Genomic DNA, 12,244 nt, shown 5'->3' with positions numbered 1-12,244 from the left:
ATTTCTCCCTCAGAAACCACCTGGAGAATAAAGTAGAATTATCTCTGACAAACTTTTTTAGCTGCAAGAAAAGATACTAACATCTTAAAAAACTACTTTGGCCAGGCTCAGTGGCTCACACCTGTAATCCCAGCACTTCAGGAGGCTGAAGCGGGCAGATCACTTGAGGTCAGGAGTTTGAGACGAACCTGGCCAACATGGTGAAACTCCGTCTCTACTAAAAATACAAACATTAGCCAGGCATGGTGGTACGCACCTGCAGTCTCAGCTACTCGAGAAGCTGAGGCACAAGAATCACTTGAACCTGGGAGGTGGAGGCTGCAGTGAGCTGAGATTGTGCCACTGCACAACAGCCTAGGCAACAGAGCAAGACTCTGTCTCCAAAAAAAAAAAAAAATCATTCTATTAGTCCAAATATACAAGCACAATGAGAGCTACTCATTATTATGATGAGTCAGCACATGGTAAGCTTAAATAGTTTGGAATAAAAAAGAATAAAATTTAGTCTGAGAGCTCCAAGGGGCCTCCTCAGGTCTAATCTCTACAATCCCAAGAATCCCTTCTCCAAGGCAGCTAACAGGAGGCCCCGAGGCCATGCTACAACTGTTCAAACAGGGAGGAGGTACACTCTATTGTAGAATAGATAGCGCCACTGTTTAACACATGCACAACACACCTGTAAGAGTACCTCAAAAGGGAAGAGATGCATTAATCATTAAACTTCAGAGCCAAGGGTACTTTAAGGAGTGGAAATTAAAGTCATAATGTGATTCCAGAAAATACCCATCAGGAAGGCTAAAAGTAAAAGCATCAGCAATTCCAAGTGCTAGCGAGGACCAGAGCTCCTGGAGTCCCCATACACAGTGGCAAAAGGGTGAGCTGGTACAAGCACTCAGGAAAGCTATTTGGCAGTTTCTACTGCAGCTGAGATGCACACACCCTATCACCCAACAACTCCACCTCTAGCTGTGCATGATGGAAACCTGCACATGTGCTCCAAAAGACACACCTAAGAGTGGTCACAGCAGCACTGCTCGCAATAGCCAAGAACTAGAAACAACCCAGTGATAATACAACCAATAAACTGTGGTATATCCCTACAATGGAATGCTATGAAGCTCCTAAAACTACAGGAAAACTAATACACATGATAATATAGAAGATGCTCATGAACTTAATGTCGAGCAAAATAAACCAGACAAAAAGAACACATAATACATGGTCTATGTAAACAGAATTTAAAAACAGACTCTGGAATTAGAAGCCAGGACAGTCATGACCTTGGGGAGGAAGGCAGGAGCAGTGACGGGGGGACGGGGGAGAGGCTTCTGAGTGCTTGGTAATATTCTGTCCTGGCCTGGGTGGTGTTACGAGGGTAAGTTCACTTTGTGGTTATTCATCAAGGGATACACTAGTGATTTCTGTCCTGTATGGTATGTACATCTCCTGTCAGGAAAAGGAAAAACAAAGAGTATCAGTGTTTGGCAGGTAATTTTGAGAATAAGAATACACCAGAGGGCGGGAGACTTCTAATCCAACATGCTGGATTGAACATGTGAAGCTCTGCTACCCAGAAACCCCACAAAAATCACGTAAAGAAGTTGTGTAAAGCATAGATTTACACGGACAGAAAGAACAGAACAGGGACATTAGCAGACTATGGGTGTCAACAAAACTTTGGAAGCTAAAAAGTAACAAGAGCTACATAACTGACTGATTTGTTAGCCCATAGGAAGACGTTCAAATGCAAGCTTTGCTGGGGACGGGGGAGGGTAGGAGGGATACCAGCAAAAAGCAAGCTTATTCAAGCCACAGACTCCAAGAAGAGTTCGGGCTTTGGAGGCACCGCATACATCTGAAAGTGGAGGGATGGAGAGGGTGAAACGGTGGCTGGTCTCATGGCTCCTTGGACAAATTCCCACCCACTCACTTGAGGTCTTCCCTCCAATCCAAGGCAGCCCAGGAAGCAGCCCCTCCCCCACCTCCAGCAAAGATTGAGAGGGATAATATCAAGAGGTGTTTACATAGCTGAGGACAGACGTGCGATGCACACAGAAAACAAAAAGTAAGAGGGCACCCTGACCAGCAACACTGTCAGTCCCCTTCCAGTCCCCAGTTGCAGGATAAACACAGCCAAGCCTATAGCCTCCAAGCAGGAAAATGAATAATTTCCTTCCAGGGATACTAGCTGACTCAAGAGGAAAAGACTTATAGATACTGGTATTTAAAGATCTAATGATGGGCTCACACCTGTAATCCCAGCACTTTGGGAGGCTGACGCAGGCGGATCGCCTGAGGTCAGGCGTTCGAGACCAGCCTGGCCAACATGGTGAAACTCCAGCTCTACTAAAAATACAAAAATTAGCCAGGCATGGTGGTGCACGCCTGTAATCCCAGCTACTTGGGAGGCTAAGGCAAGAGAATTGCTTGAACCTGGGAGGCAGAGGCTTAAGTGAGCCAAAATCGCACCACTGCACTCTAGCCTGGGTGACACAGTGGGACTCCATCTCAAAAAAAAAAAAAAAAAAAAAGGAAAGAAAATAGTTGGACGTGGTGGTGCATACCTGTAGTCCTAACTACTTAGGAGGGGGAGGCAGAATGGCTGCTTGAGCCCAGGAGTTTGAGGCTGCAGTGAGCTATGATCACACCACTGCACCGCAACCCGGGCAACAGAGCAAGACCCCATCAAGAGACAAAGAAAAGAAAGAAGTTAAAAACATAACACTGAATAGAAGAGTTTGAGATGGATATCTAAAAAGTACCAGAAAAAGAAAAGAAAAAGGTAAGATGTGAGTCAATCTAGGAGGACCAACATCCAACTAACCAATTTCAGGAGAGAATACAGAAAATAAAAGGCAAGAACTTCTCAGAGAAATGTAAGAAAATTTTCCCAGAACTGAAGGGATATAAGTTTCCAAATTAAAAGGCCTACTAAGTAACTAGCACTTCACCTCCCCAAAAATGGAAAGCTTCCAGAGAAAAGCACATTCATAGGTTAAGAAATCGGATCACGTTGGAGACTTTAAGACAACAGGGCAAAGACTTCGAATTTCTGAGGGAAAATGATTTCTACCCCAGAACACTATACCCAGCCAAGTGTACAGGAAAAAAATGGCATTTTTATGAATGCAAAACCTCATACAATTTACCTCCCATTCATCTTCTCTCAGGAAGCTACTAGAGGATAGAAAAACATATGGCATCCAGGAACTGGGCATCCAACGGGAGAACTGCAAGGAAATTCCAGGCTAATGGCAAAGAGAAGTCCTAGCATACAAGTGTACAACAGACCTGAAGATCAACCTGCCCAGACTGGGGCAGAGAGCTGGATAACTCAAGATGGGTGACCACACTGGGGAAAAACTGATTCAGTAAACTACCTGTCATGAAAAATTGTACTAAACACATTTTACAAAGAAGTTGGAAGGTGTGAGAAGACAAAAAGGCCAAAGAATAATAAGCAAGCAATATAGAGGTAACAATTAACTCCAAGAAAACAGATGTGAAGATTAACTCCAGGAAAACAAAAAGTTGTACAAAGACATATAATCAAGGCACAAGCCAGCAAAGAGCTAGGCAGCAGCAATGGCCTCTGAAAGGAACCAGGGTCTGAGGAAAGGTGAACCTAGAAGTCAGGATCTGGAAGAAGACTGAACACGACATGTTGATGAAAGCCAGCACCAGCCTGCCCAAGAAGCTGGCGCTGCTGAAGGCCCCAGTCAAGAAGTGGGCAGCTGTCTCCTCCACCTCTAAGATGCCCTCCTAAGGATGCTGGCCCCAGCACAAGCCAACACTGTAGCCCCCACCTCCATGATTAGACCTTGCAGGTGGCCCCCCCGTCCCCAGCACTGGGTCACCTAGAACGTCGATAGGGGCCTGGCCTGTGAGTAGGTGATCAGCAGTTCCCAGGGTGCTGAGAAGCCAGCTATGGCCAGGAAGGTACAGTCACCAACTTCGTCTGTCCTCCTCCTCCTCCTCTCCAGGTCCTCTCTCCAGTTTGAACCCAGAGCAAAAAACACAGCTTTCTCATCAAATAAGAAATACAATCAAAGAAATATAATACATAACCAACCATGACTATTTACTTAGGCATAATAACGTACACACTGAATTCTGACAGAACTATAGTGAAAGTAAAAAATGTCTAAAATTGAAAAAAAAAAAAATAGCAGTAGAAGCATGTTATTTAGAAATGTGGAAGTTGCTGGGTGCGGTGGCTCACGCCTATAATCCCAGCACTTTGGGAGGCTGAGGTGGGAGGATCACCTGAGGTCAGGAGTTCAAGACCAGTCTGACCAACCCGGAGAAACCCCATCTCTACTAAAAATACAAAATTAGCCAAGCGTGGTGGTGCATGCCTGTAATCCCAGCTACTCAGGAGGCTAAGGCAGGAGAATCGCTTGAACTCAGGAGACAGAGGTTGTGGTGAGCCAAGATTGCGTCATTGCACACTCCAGCCTTGGCAACAAGAGCAAAACTTTCTCAAAAAAAAAAAAAGAAAGAAAGAAAGAAAGAAACATGGAAGTAAATATTGGAAGAAATACTAAGAGTTATGTTTGCCTGTGAGACACAAGGATTAAGAGAAAAAGTAGGAAGGGAACTACTATCTTTGTTTATAATCCTGTTGGTACTACTGAATTTCATTGATAATACTTTTTTTTTTTTTTTTTTTTTTTTTAAGAAATGGCATCTTGTTTTGCCACCCATGCTAGAGTGTGGTGGCACAATCACAGCTCAGTGTAGCCTCGAACTCCAACTCCTGGGCTCAAGCGAGCCTCCTGAGTAGCTAGGACCACAGGCATGTGCCATTATGCCCAGCTAATTTTTTTTTCAGTTTTTTTAGAGATAGGGTCTCACCATGTTGCCCAGACTAGTCTCAAACTCCTGGCCTCAAGCAATCCTCCTACCTCAGCCTCCCAAGTAGCTACAATTATAGGCACAAGCCACTGTACCAGGCTCTTGATAATAAATTTGAATAACCATAAATGAGCAGAGAGGTAGCAGAACAGATCTGTTTAAATGGCAAAGGTTCAGGAAGGAAGTAATTAACAGACTCTACGTTCAACAAAGTGTTAGCATCATCATACTCAAATGGTGATCGAAATCATGAAAATGATGAGAACTAAGAGTACAAAAATACCATCTATCATCTGAGCTCTGACAGCCAGAGATATCACAGAGGGAACTGCCTTCAACAGACCCCAGCATACAGATGGGCAAACTGGTGCTGTGGAGCTCTCACAGCCTCTGACCACAAAGGAGCACCTACTCCTATTCCAAAGAGATGGTAATAAAAATAACAGCAGCAGAAACTACCATTTACTGAGCATCAGGAATTATTACACTAAATTCTTTAGATTCATCATCTCCCTTCGTCACTCCAAACCCCCATGACTAGTTTGAATATCTCCTTAGTATTAACAAGAAAACTTCGAAGCTCAAGAGAAAAAACATGAGAGAGGCTAACAGTTTATTCCAAGTCATTCCGCTAATAAGAGCAGTAGCAGCTAACATCTGAGCCCTTCCTGTGGGCGACTATGCTACACTCTAACACATATTCCTTTATTTTACTCTCAGAATTGCCCTATATGGGTCCCGTTAAGGCTTATTTTTCAGAATACGAAGGAAATAGCTTAGAGCTGTTGGGTAGTTTGCCTAGAGGAAAAGAACTTAATCCAAGTCCATCTGATTCCACTCTACCCACTATGTATCATCACCTCCCCGGAGGGCCACTTGGGCTCAAACCCAGGACTGACCCACCAAAAAGGAAGAGGCTAAGAATCCTGTAATCCGTACAGCATGTGACAGGGTCACTATTTCTGGACATTATAAACAAAACACTAAAGTGGTTTTGAAGATGATTTGTTGGAATGCACAACAGGAAGCCAATAGGCCCTGATAGCTGCAGGACGTTCAGACCCACAAGGCCTCGTCAGTGAGCTTTCTCCTACCTGCAGTCCTGGCACAGTCATCTTCCCGCAGCTACGTTAAAGAGTCACTCTAGTACGCCGAAAACCAATCTGCTCTGGAAAAATGTCTTTTCAATTTGCATCTAGAAACCATCTCCCAATTTAACTCTTCACCCCACAGTAAGAAATGAGAAGTGGAAAGAAATCCTCAGGTGCCTCAAAAATAACACAAATGACGGTAGTCTAAATTACGACATACAACACACCCCAAGAAGCACTCCCACAGGACTCCCTGTTCAGAAGCCCTCACCCTCCACAGACTCGCTCACAGCATCACTCGCATGTTTGTGACCTGAGGCAACAATCATACCTTAATTTCATTGTCATTTGCAAAATTGCCGAAAGAAGCCATAATTTTGGGAACAGCTGCAGCCAAGGTCTCCTGGACTGATTCCTCAGGTCTCTTGCTTGTTCGAGTCAGGCACGGCAGAAGGTTCACCAGGTAAGGCCTGTGTATGCAAAAGAACGCAAGTCATTCTTCCAGCTCTCCTTCAGGAGAAACAGAAGCAATTTGTTCCCTGTTAGGGAAAAGCCAGTTTTATATTCCAACAGTCCCTAATGGGATGGGCAAAACTCAGCTGAAAGAACAGGAGGATGAGATGTGGATGAAGCTCAAGTGTTGGGAGACATCTTTCATTTCTCTTATCATCACAGAGGATCTAAAAGGCTAGGTTTAAAAATTATTTGCAGTAAATCATAATACTTCTTAAAATACTCATTTTTAATTATAAAATAATAGTGCAAGAAAATACCATTTTAAAAACAAAAATTTTTAAAGCTTTCCTGAAAAAGGAGAATTATCAAATGGGGTTGTGGGGAGAGAAGAAAAGCAGAATGTGTAGGACACAGAGCAGTGAGTCACAGATCACAGGAATTCACCCAACATACAGAGTGACAGGGCAGGCCGGGTGCGAGGTGCCGGAAGTGGTGCAGCCCTGCCCTCTAGTGGCAGAGCCTGGCAACAAGCACGGCCTCAGAGGGCAGTGACGGGGAAACCTCCCTAAGGAAGTGACTGTTTCGCTGAGAACTAAGGGGAAAAAAAAAAAAAAAAAAACCATCACGAGGAAGAAAAACCTGACTCTAATCAGACTAATCAATGCAGAGTGTCTGAGGTGACAGAGCCATTGACGAGTCTGGAATCTATCTAAATGGCACTGGGAAATGGGTACAAGAGTTTAAATAAGGGAATGACAAGACCCAATTATATTCTTTAAGGTCACTTTGGCTGCTATGTGCAGAACCTGGATGTGTTGCTTCAGAAATATAACACATTTTTTTAAATGATAGTAAAAGAAAAAAGATTATACAAAAAGAAATTTCCTTAGTGATTATACCTCTGCAGCCATACAAGTTCTTTTCTGGTTTGTGGTTTTTGGTTTTTTTGGTCTCACTCTGTTGCCCAGGCTGGAGTGCAGTGGTGCAATCTTGGCTCAACACGACCTCCACCTCCCAGGCTCAAGTGATCCTCCCACCTCAGCCTCTCGAGTGGTTGTGACTACAGGCACGCACCACCATGCCTGGCTAAGTTTTGTATTTTTTGTAGAGGCGGGGTTTCACCATGTTGCCTAGTCTGAGTCAAGCAATCCACCTGCCTTGGCCTCCTGAAGTGCGGGGGTCACAGGTATGAGCCACTATACCCGACCCATATAAGATCCTTATTGAAACTCAGTTCATATTAATAGTGAGGGTTTAGACCACGTTCCCAGTGACTCAGGATGGAGCTGAGGGTCTATGGGACATCAGCATCAGCATGTATTGCTGGTTAAGGAGAAGGACGGAGCTGATGAAAAGTGGTCCTGCTTTCGTTTCTCAATCCATTAAGATACAACTGTTTTGACTAGACCAAACTATTCACAGTGCAACAACCATATTTTTAACTCATGTAACAGACAAATGGATATTTTGCTATAACTCCTATAGTCAGCAATAATGAAATTGGTACCTCAACCTTCAAAAATTTGGCAAGTATCTTTTAAGCAATTACTATGTGCAGACACTGTTACCGCTGTTGGGCTGCAACAGAGCATAACACAGTAAGACCCCTGCTGTCCTGGGACACACATCCCATAAGTCTCTTGTGGAAGGGTGGGATAGAAAATGAAAAAGCATGCAGATAGACTGTACGTGACAATTTCTGACATGGATTAGTGCTATGAGGGAAACATAAACAGGGCAAGGTCGACTGCAATTTGGAGGGGGCAGAGCAGACTTTTGAAATGACATCTGAGATGAGACATAAAGGATCAGTAGCAGCTGGCCCCCGACAAAAATCAGTATGCAGAGTGCACAACTTACCTGCATTTCTGAGGCCGAACCAGGTGAGCCAGCTCAGCAAACCTCCACAGGGCAGCACGCAAACTCCGAGGGGCACCATTCTGAGGGAGTGCAATGAGTGTTGCATTAAGAGTCACACACACTAGTCACCAAGAGGGTTGCATAGAAACGAAGCATTTTCTTTCCTTGTTACTTTCTAGTTTTAGAGAAAAGGCCATTTAAATGCATAAAACATCTGGTAACTACTTTAAGGTCTAGTGGGCTTCAATTATAAAGATATAAAGTAAGTTACCATTTTTAATTCTCATCTCATCTAATAAAGAGTAACCTTTTGAAGAAAAGTAAAGCAATAGTCTACCAAACAGCATTTCCTTCTAACATTGAATTATTGAATAATGATGAAATTCCACACATGCTGCTCAACAGAATGAAGTGTGTTCCGTGATGGAAATAAAGGCCCAAGACCTGGTATTCGATAGCAGAGCAGAGGGATTATAGGCAATAATATATAGTCAATAATAATTTTTTTTTTTTTTTGAGACAGCGTCTAACTTGGTCGCCCAGGCTGAAGGGCAGTGACACAATCTCAGCTAACTATAGATTCAACCTTCCAGGCTCAATTAATCCTCCCACCTCAATCTCCCAAGTAGCTGAGACTATAGTTGTGCACCACCACACCCAGCTAATTTCTGTACAGACAGCGTTTTGCCATGTTGCCCATGCTGGTCTCAAACTCCTGGTCTCAAGCATCCACCCGCCTCAGCTTCCCAAAGTGCTGGGACTAAGGTGTGAGCCACCACACCCGGCCCGATTTTATTTCATTTTTATTTTTATTTTTTGAGACGAAGTCTCACTCTGTCGCCCAGGCTGGAATGGGTGTGATCTCGGCTCACTGCAACCTCCACCTCCAGGTTCAAGCGATTCTCCCACCTCAGCCTCCCGAGTAGCCAGGATTACAGGCGCCCGCCACCACGCTTGGCTAATTTTTGTATTTCTAGTAGAGACAGGGTTTCTCCATGTTGGCCAGGCTGGTCTCGAACTCCTGATCTCATGTGATGACCTGCCTCAGCCTCCCAAAATGCTGGGATTACAGGCATGAGCCACCGTGCTCTGCCTCTTTTAGTTATTTTAAAATGTACAGTTAGGCCTGGTGCGGTGGCTCGCGCCTGTAATCCCAACACTTTGAGAGGCTGAGGCAGGCGGATCACCTGAGGTCAAGAGTTTGAGACCAGCCCAAAGTTCGGTTGAACCCAGGAGGCGGAGGTTGGTGAACCAAGATCGTGCCACTGTACTCCAGCCTGGGTGAAAGAGCAAGACTCTGTCTCAAAATTAAAATAAAATAAAATAAAATAAGTAAAGAGTGTAACTGGATTGTTTGTAACACAAAGGATAAATGCTTGAGGGGATGGATATCCAACTTTCTATGGTGTGATTATTATGTGTTGTATACCTGTATCAAAATATCTCATGCACCCCATAAATATATACATTTACATGTACCTACAAAATACGTGTACCTATAAAAATTTAAAATTTAAAACATTTTTTAAAAAGAAAAGCAAGGCCCACCTTTTTAATTTCCTTATAGAGCTCGAGCTGTAACCTTGGAAGATTAGAATCCATCAAAGCCTACAACAAAACACAAGAGATTTATTTATGGAAGACACATCCCATCACTAGTTCTAAAACGAGCTAAAAGGAAACTAAGATTTCAATTTTGGGGCAAAGCAAAACATAATAGCAACTAAATTAAGAATATATTCATTAAGAAAGAAAGAAGCAAATATATGCAGGAAGTTACTGAATAAACTAGACACAGGTCATTCACTTAAACAGAAAAATGGAAAGAAAAACAATTTAACTTTCATTATCATCAAATACTACATAACATCAAAATTAAAATGGTAGATGGTCCAAATACAATAAATCCTGGCCAGGTGGGGTGGCTCATGCCTGTAATCCCAGCACTTTAGGAGGCCGAGGTGGGCAGATCACCTGAGGTCAGGAGTTCGAGACCAGCCTGACCAACATGGAGAAACTCCATCTCTACTAAAAAATACAAAAATTAGCCGGGTGTGGTGGTGGGCGCCTGTAATCCCAGCTACTCGAGAGGCTGAGGCAGGAGAATTGCTTGAACCCGGGAGGCGGAGGTTGCAGTGAGCCAAGATCACGCCATTGCACTCCAGCCTGGGCAACAAGAGTGAAACTCCATCTCAAAAACAAAAAAAAAATTATATATATAGGATTTATATATATATAATAAATCCTAAAGCCCCTGGAGTAAATCTTTAATCTTCACTAGCAGAATATTCTGTTGGATAACACGGGCTGAGACGGCGCCCTGGACATCTGCAGGGTCCTGGGCACTGTGGGTGTACTTATAAAACCACAGACCCTCGCTCTGGCCCAGAACACTTCTTGAGGCAGAGTCCTGCGTCCTTTCTGCAGGTGTGGCCCTCCTCACTGTCAGGTATGCCCGTGGTCCCTGCCCCCTGACCCACAGCCCGCTGCCAGCTGGGGCCCCACGCTCCTCACAGCACATCTCTCAACCTCCTTGCTCACTTGTGAGGCTAAACCAGAAAGTATGTCCACATGGTCGACTTCAAGCCAGTAACGATGCTAACGGCACAAAGTCCACAATAGAGAAGGGCTTCTCAAGCTAGGGGACGGGACAGGGAAGACTTTGGTGCCCCACTCTCACCCACGGGAGCCTTCTCTTCCAAATGCTTGCCCACCCAAGAGGGAGGAAGCTGTACCAAACATCAGTCGATGATCTTTTTGACCGTGGCATGGGCAGTTGATGTAAATGGCCTGAGATGGTCTTCGTAAAACTTGTGTGTTAACCTACTGAGTCAGCAAGCTTGAAAATCAAAACCAGATCACATTCTGGGAAATTCTGAGGAGTAATAACATCTCAGAAATTTTTAAATCCTAATCCTGTTGTTGCAGTTTGTACTGAAAGTCCTTAAATGAGCAAGGCAAATTGGACAAACATTTATTTAAACATTACTTCTTAAATAAAACCAGAAGCCTTATCAAACCTTAACTTAGCTTTACAAATGTTTTGTAAACAAATACCAAGCTTATTGTATAATAAGAGAAAACTACAACTCAGCCCTCCTAAGAGCAGGGAGTGGGCTCTCACAATCTACGCCAGGCGCTGGGTGATGGCAGCACGCCGCTGGCCTCTTCCCTCTTGCCCCTGCTTCCGCAGACACACAGGTGGCTGCCTCTCCTAACAGCCCTGCCACCATCCTGGCTCGAGGCCCTGCACTCCTGCTGGGCCTACTCACTTCCACCTGGACTCCCTCCCACCTCTGTCCTCCTCTAACCCACGTCCTCACCGGGTTACTCTTCCTAAATGATACACTCCCCTGACCACATCCAAAGTCTTCAAGAGCCCCTAATTCTCTATCAAACAAGGTACAACCCCTTGACCTGACCCTCATGGTGTCCCATTCTCTGGCAGCATAAGATGGGTTCCCTCCTCCTCTCAGCCTCCACAGCTTCCTGGCACCCCTCGAGACAAGAGGCGGTGATGATTAAGAAGGTCTCCAATCTACTCTTTCACCTACTGGCTGCTGACTCCAGGAAGCCTTCCCTGCCTCCCTAGACAAAAATCACTTCAGCCTCTTGACGGTGGTGGTGATTTGCCAGCACCTCACAGAACAGAGACTTTATGCCACGTATGAAGTTCTTGCTGGACACACGTGCTTCACCGCCTGAGACTAACCTACTTGAGGGAGGCATGCTGCCAGGCTATGTCAGATACCCAGTGCATTTCTCTACAGAAACCACACGCAAAATGTCCCCATTTTCTTGGGCTAAGTAGAACCTGGTTCTCACCATACACACACAGCCACAACTCATGAGAAGACAAAGTCTAGGACCTGAAGGCTACGTGACCATGCCTGTGCTTGCTCCCTACACCTGGCTTGGGGTCACACGTGCTCTCCCACGCCTGCCCCCACTCTGCCACAGTAAGAGCAAACCTAGCCAGA

General features: G+C 44.6%; 1 protein-coding gene across 2 annotated transcripts in view; it reads right to left on the bottom strand.

Moving 5' to 3' along the window:
- Positions 1-12,244, bottom strand: part of HTT (huntingtin) — a 165,542-nt gene that overhangs the window by 126,027 nt on the left and 27,271 nt on the right. For both annotated transcript variants that reach the window (XM_054486641.2, XM_063664445.1), the window contains 3 exons: positions 9,813-9,872; positions 8,265-8,344; positions 6,280-6,418 (listed from right to left, as the gene is read on the bottom strand). In XM_054486641.2, the coding sequence (XP_054342616.1) occupies positions 6,280-6,418; positions 8,265-8,344; positions 9,813-9,872 (279 nt within the window). The remainder of the gene's footprint in view (positions 1-6,279; positions 6,419-8,264; positions 8,345-9,812; positions 9,873-12,244) is intronic.

This window comes from Pongo pygmaeus, chromosome 3, assembly GCF_028885625.2.
Source record: "Pongo pygmaeus isolate AG05252 chromosome 3, NHGRI_mPonPyg2-v2.0_pri, whole genome shotgun sequence".
NCBI lineage: Eukaryota > Metazoa > Chordata > Mammalia > Primates > Hominidae > Pongo > Pongo pygmaeus.
The sequence above is the reverse complement of the archived record's forward strand: the minus strand, read 5'-3'. Positions and strand labels throughout refer to the sequence as shown.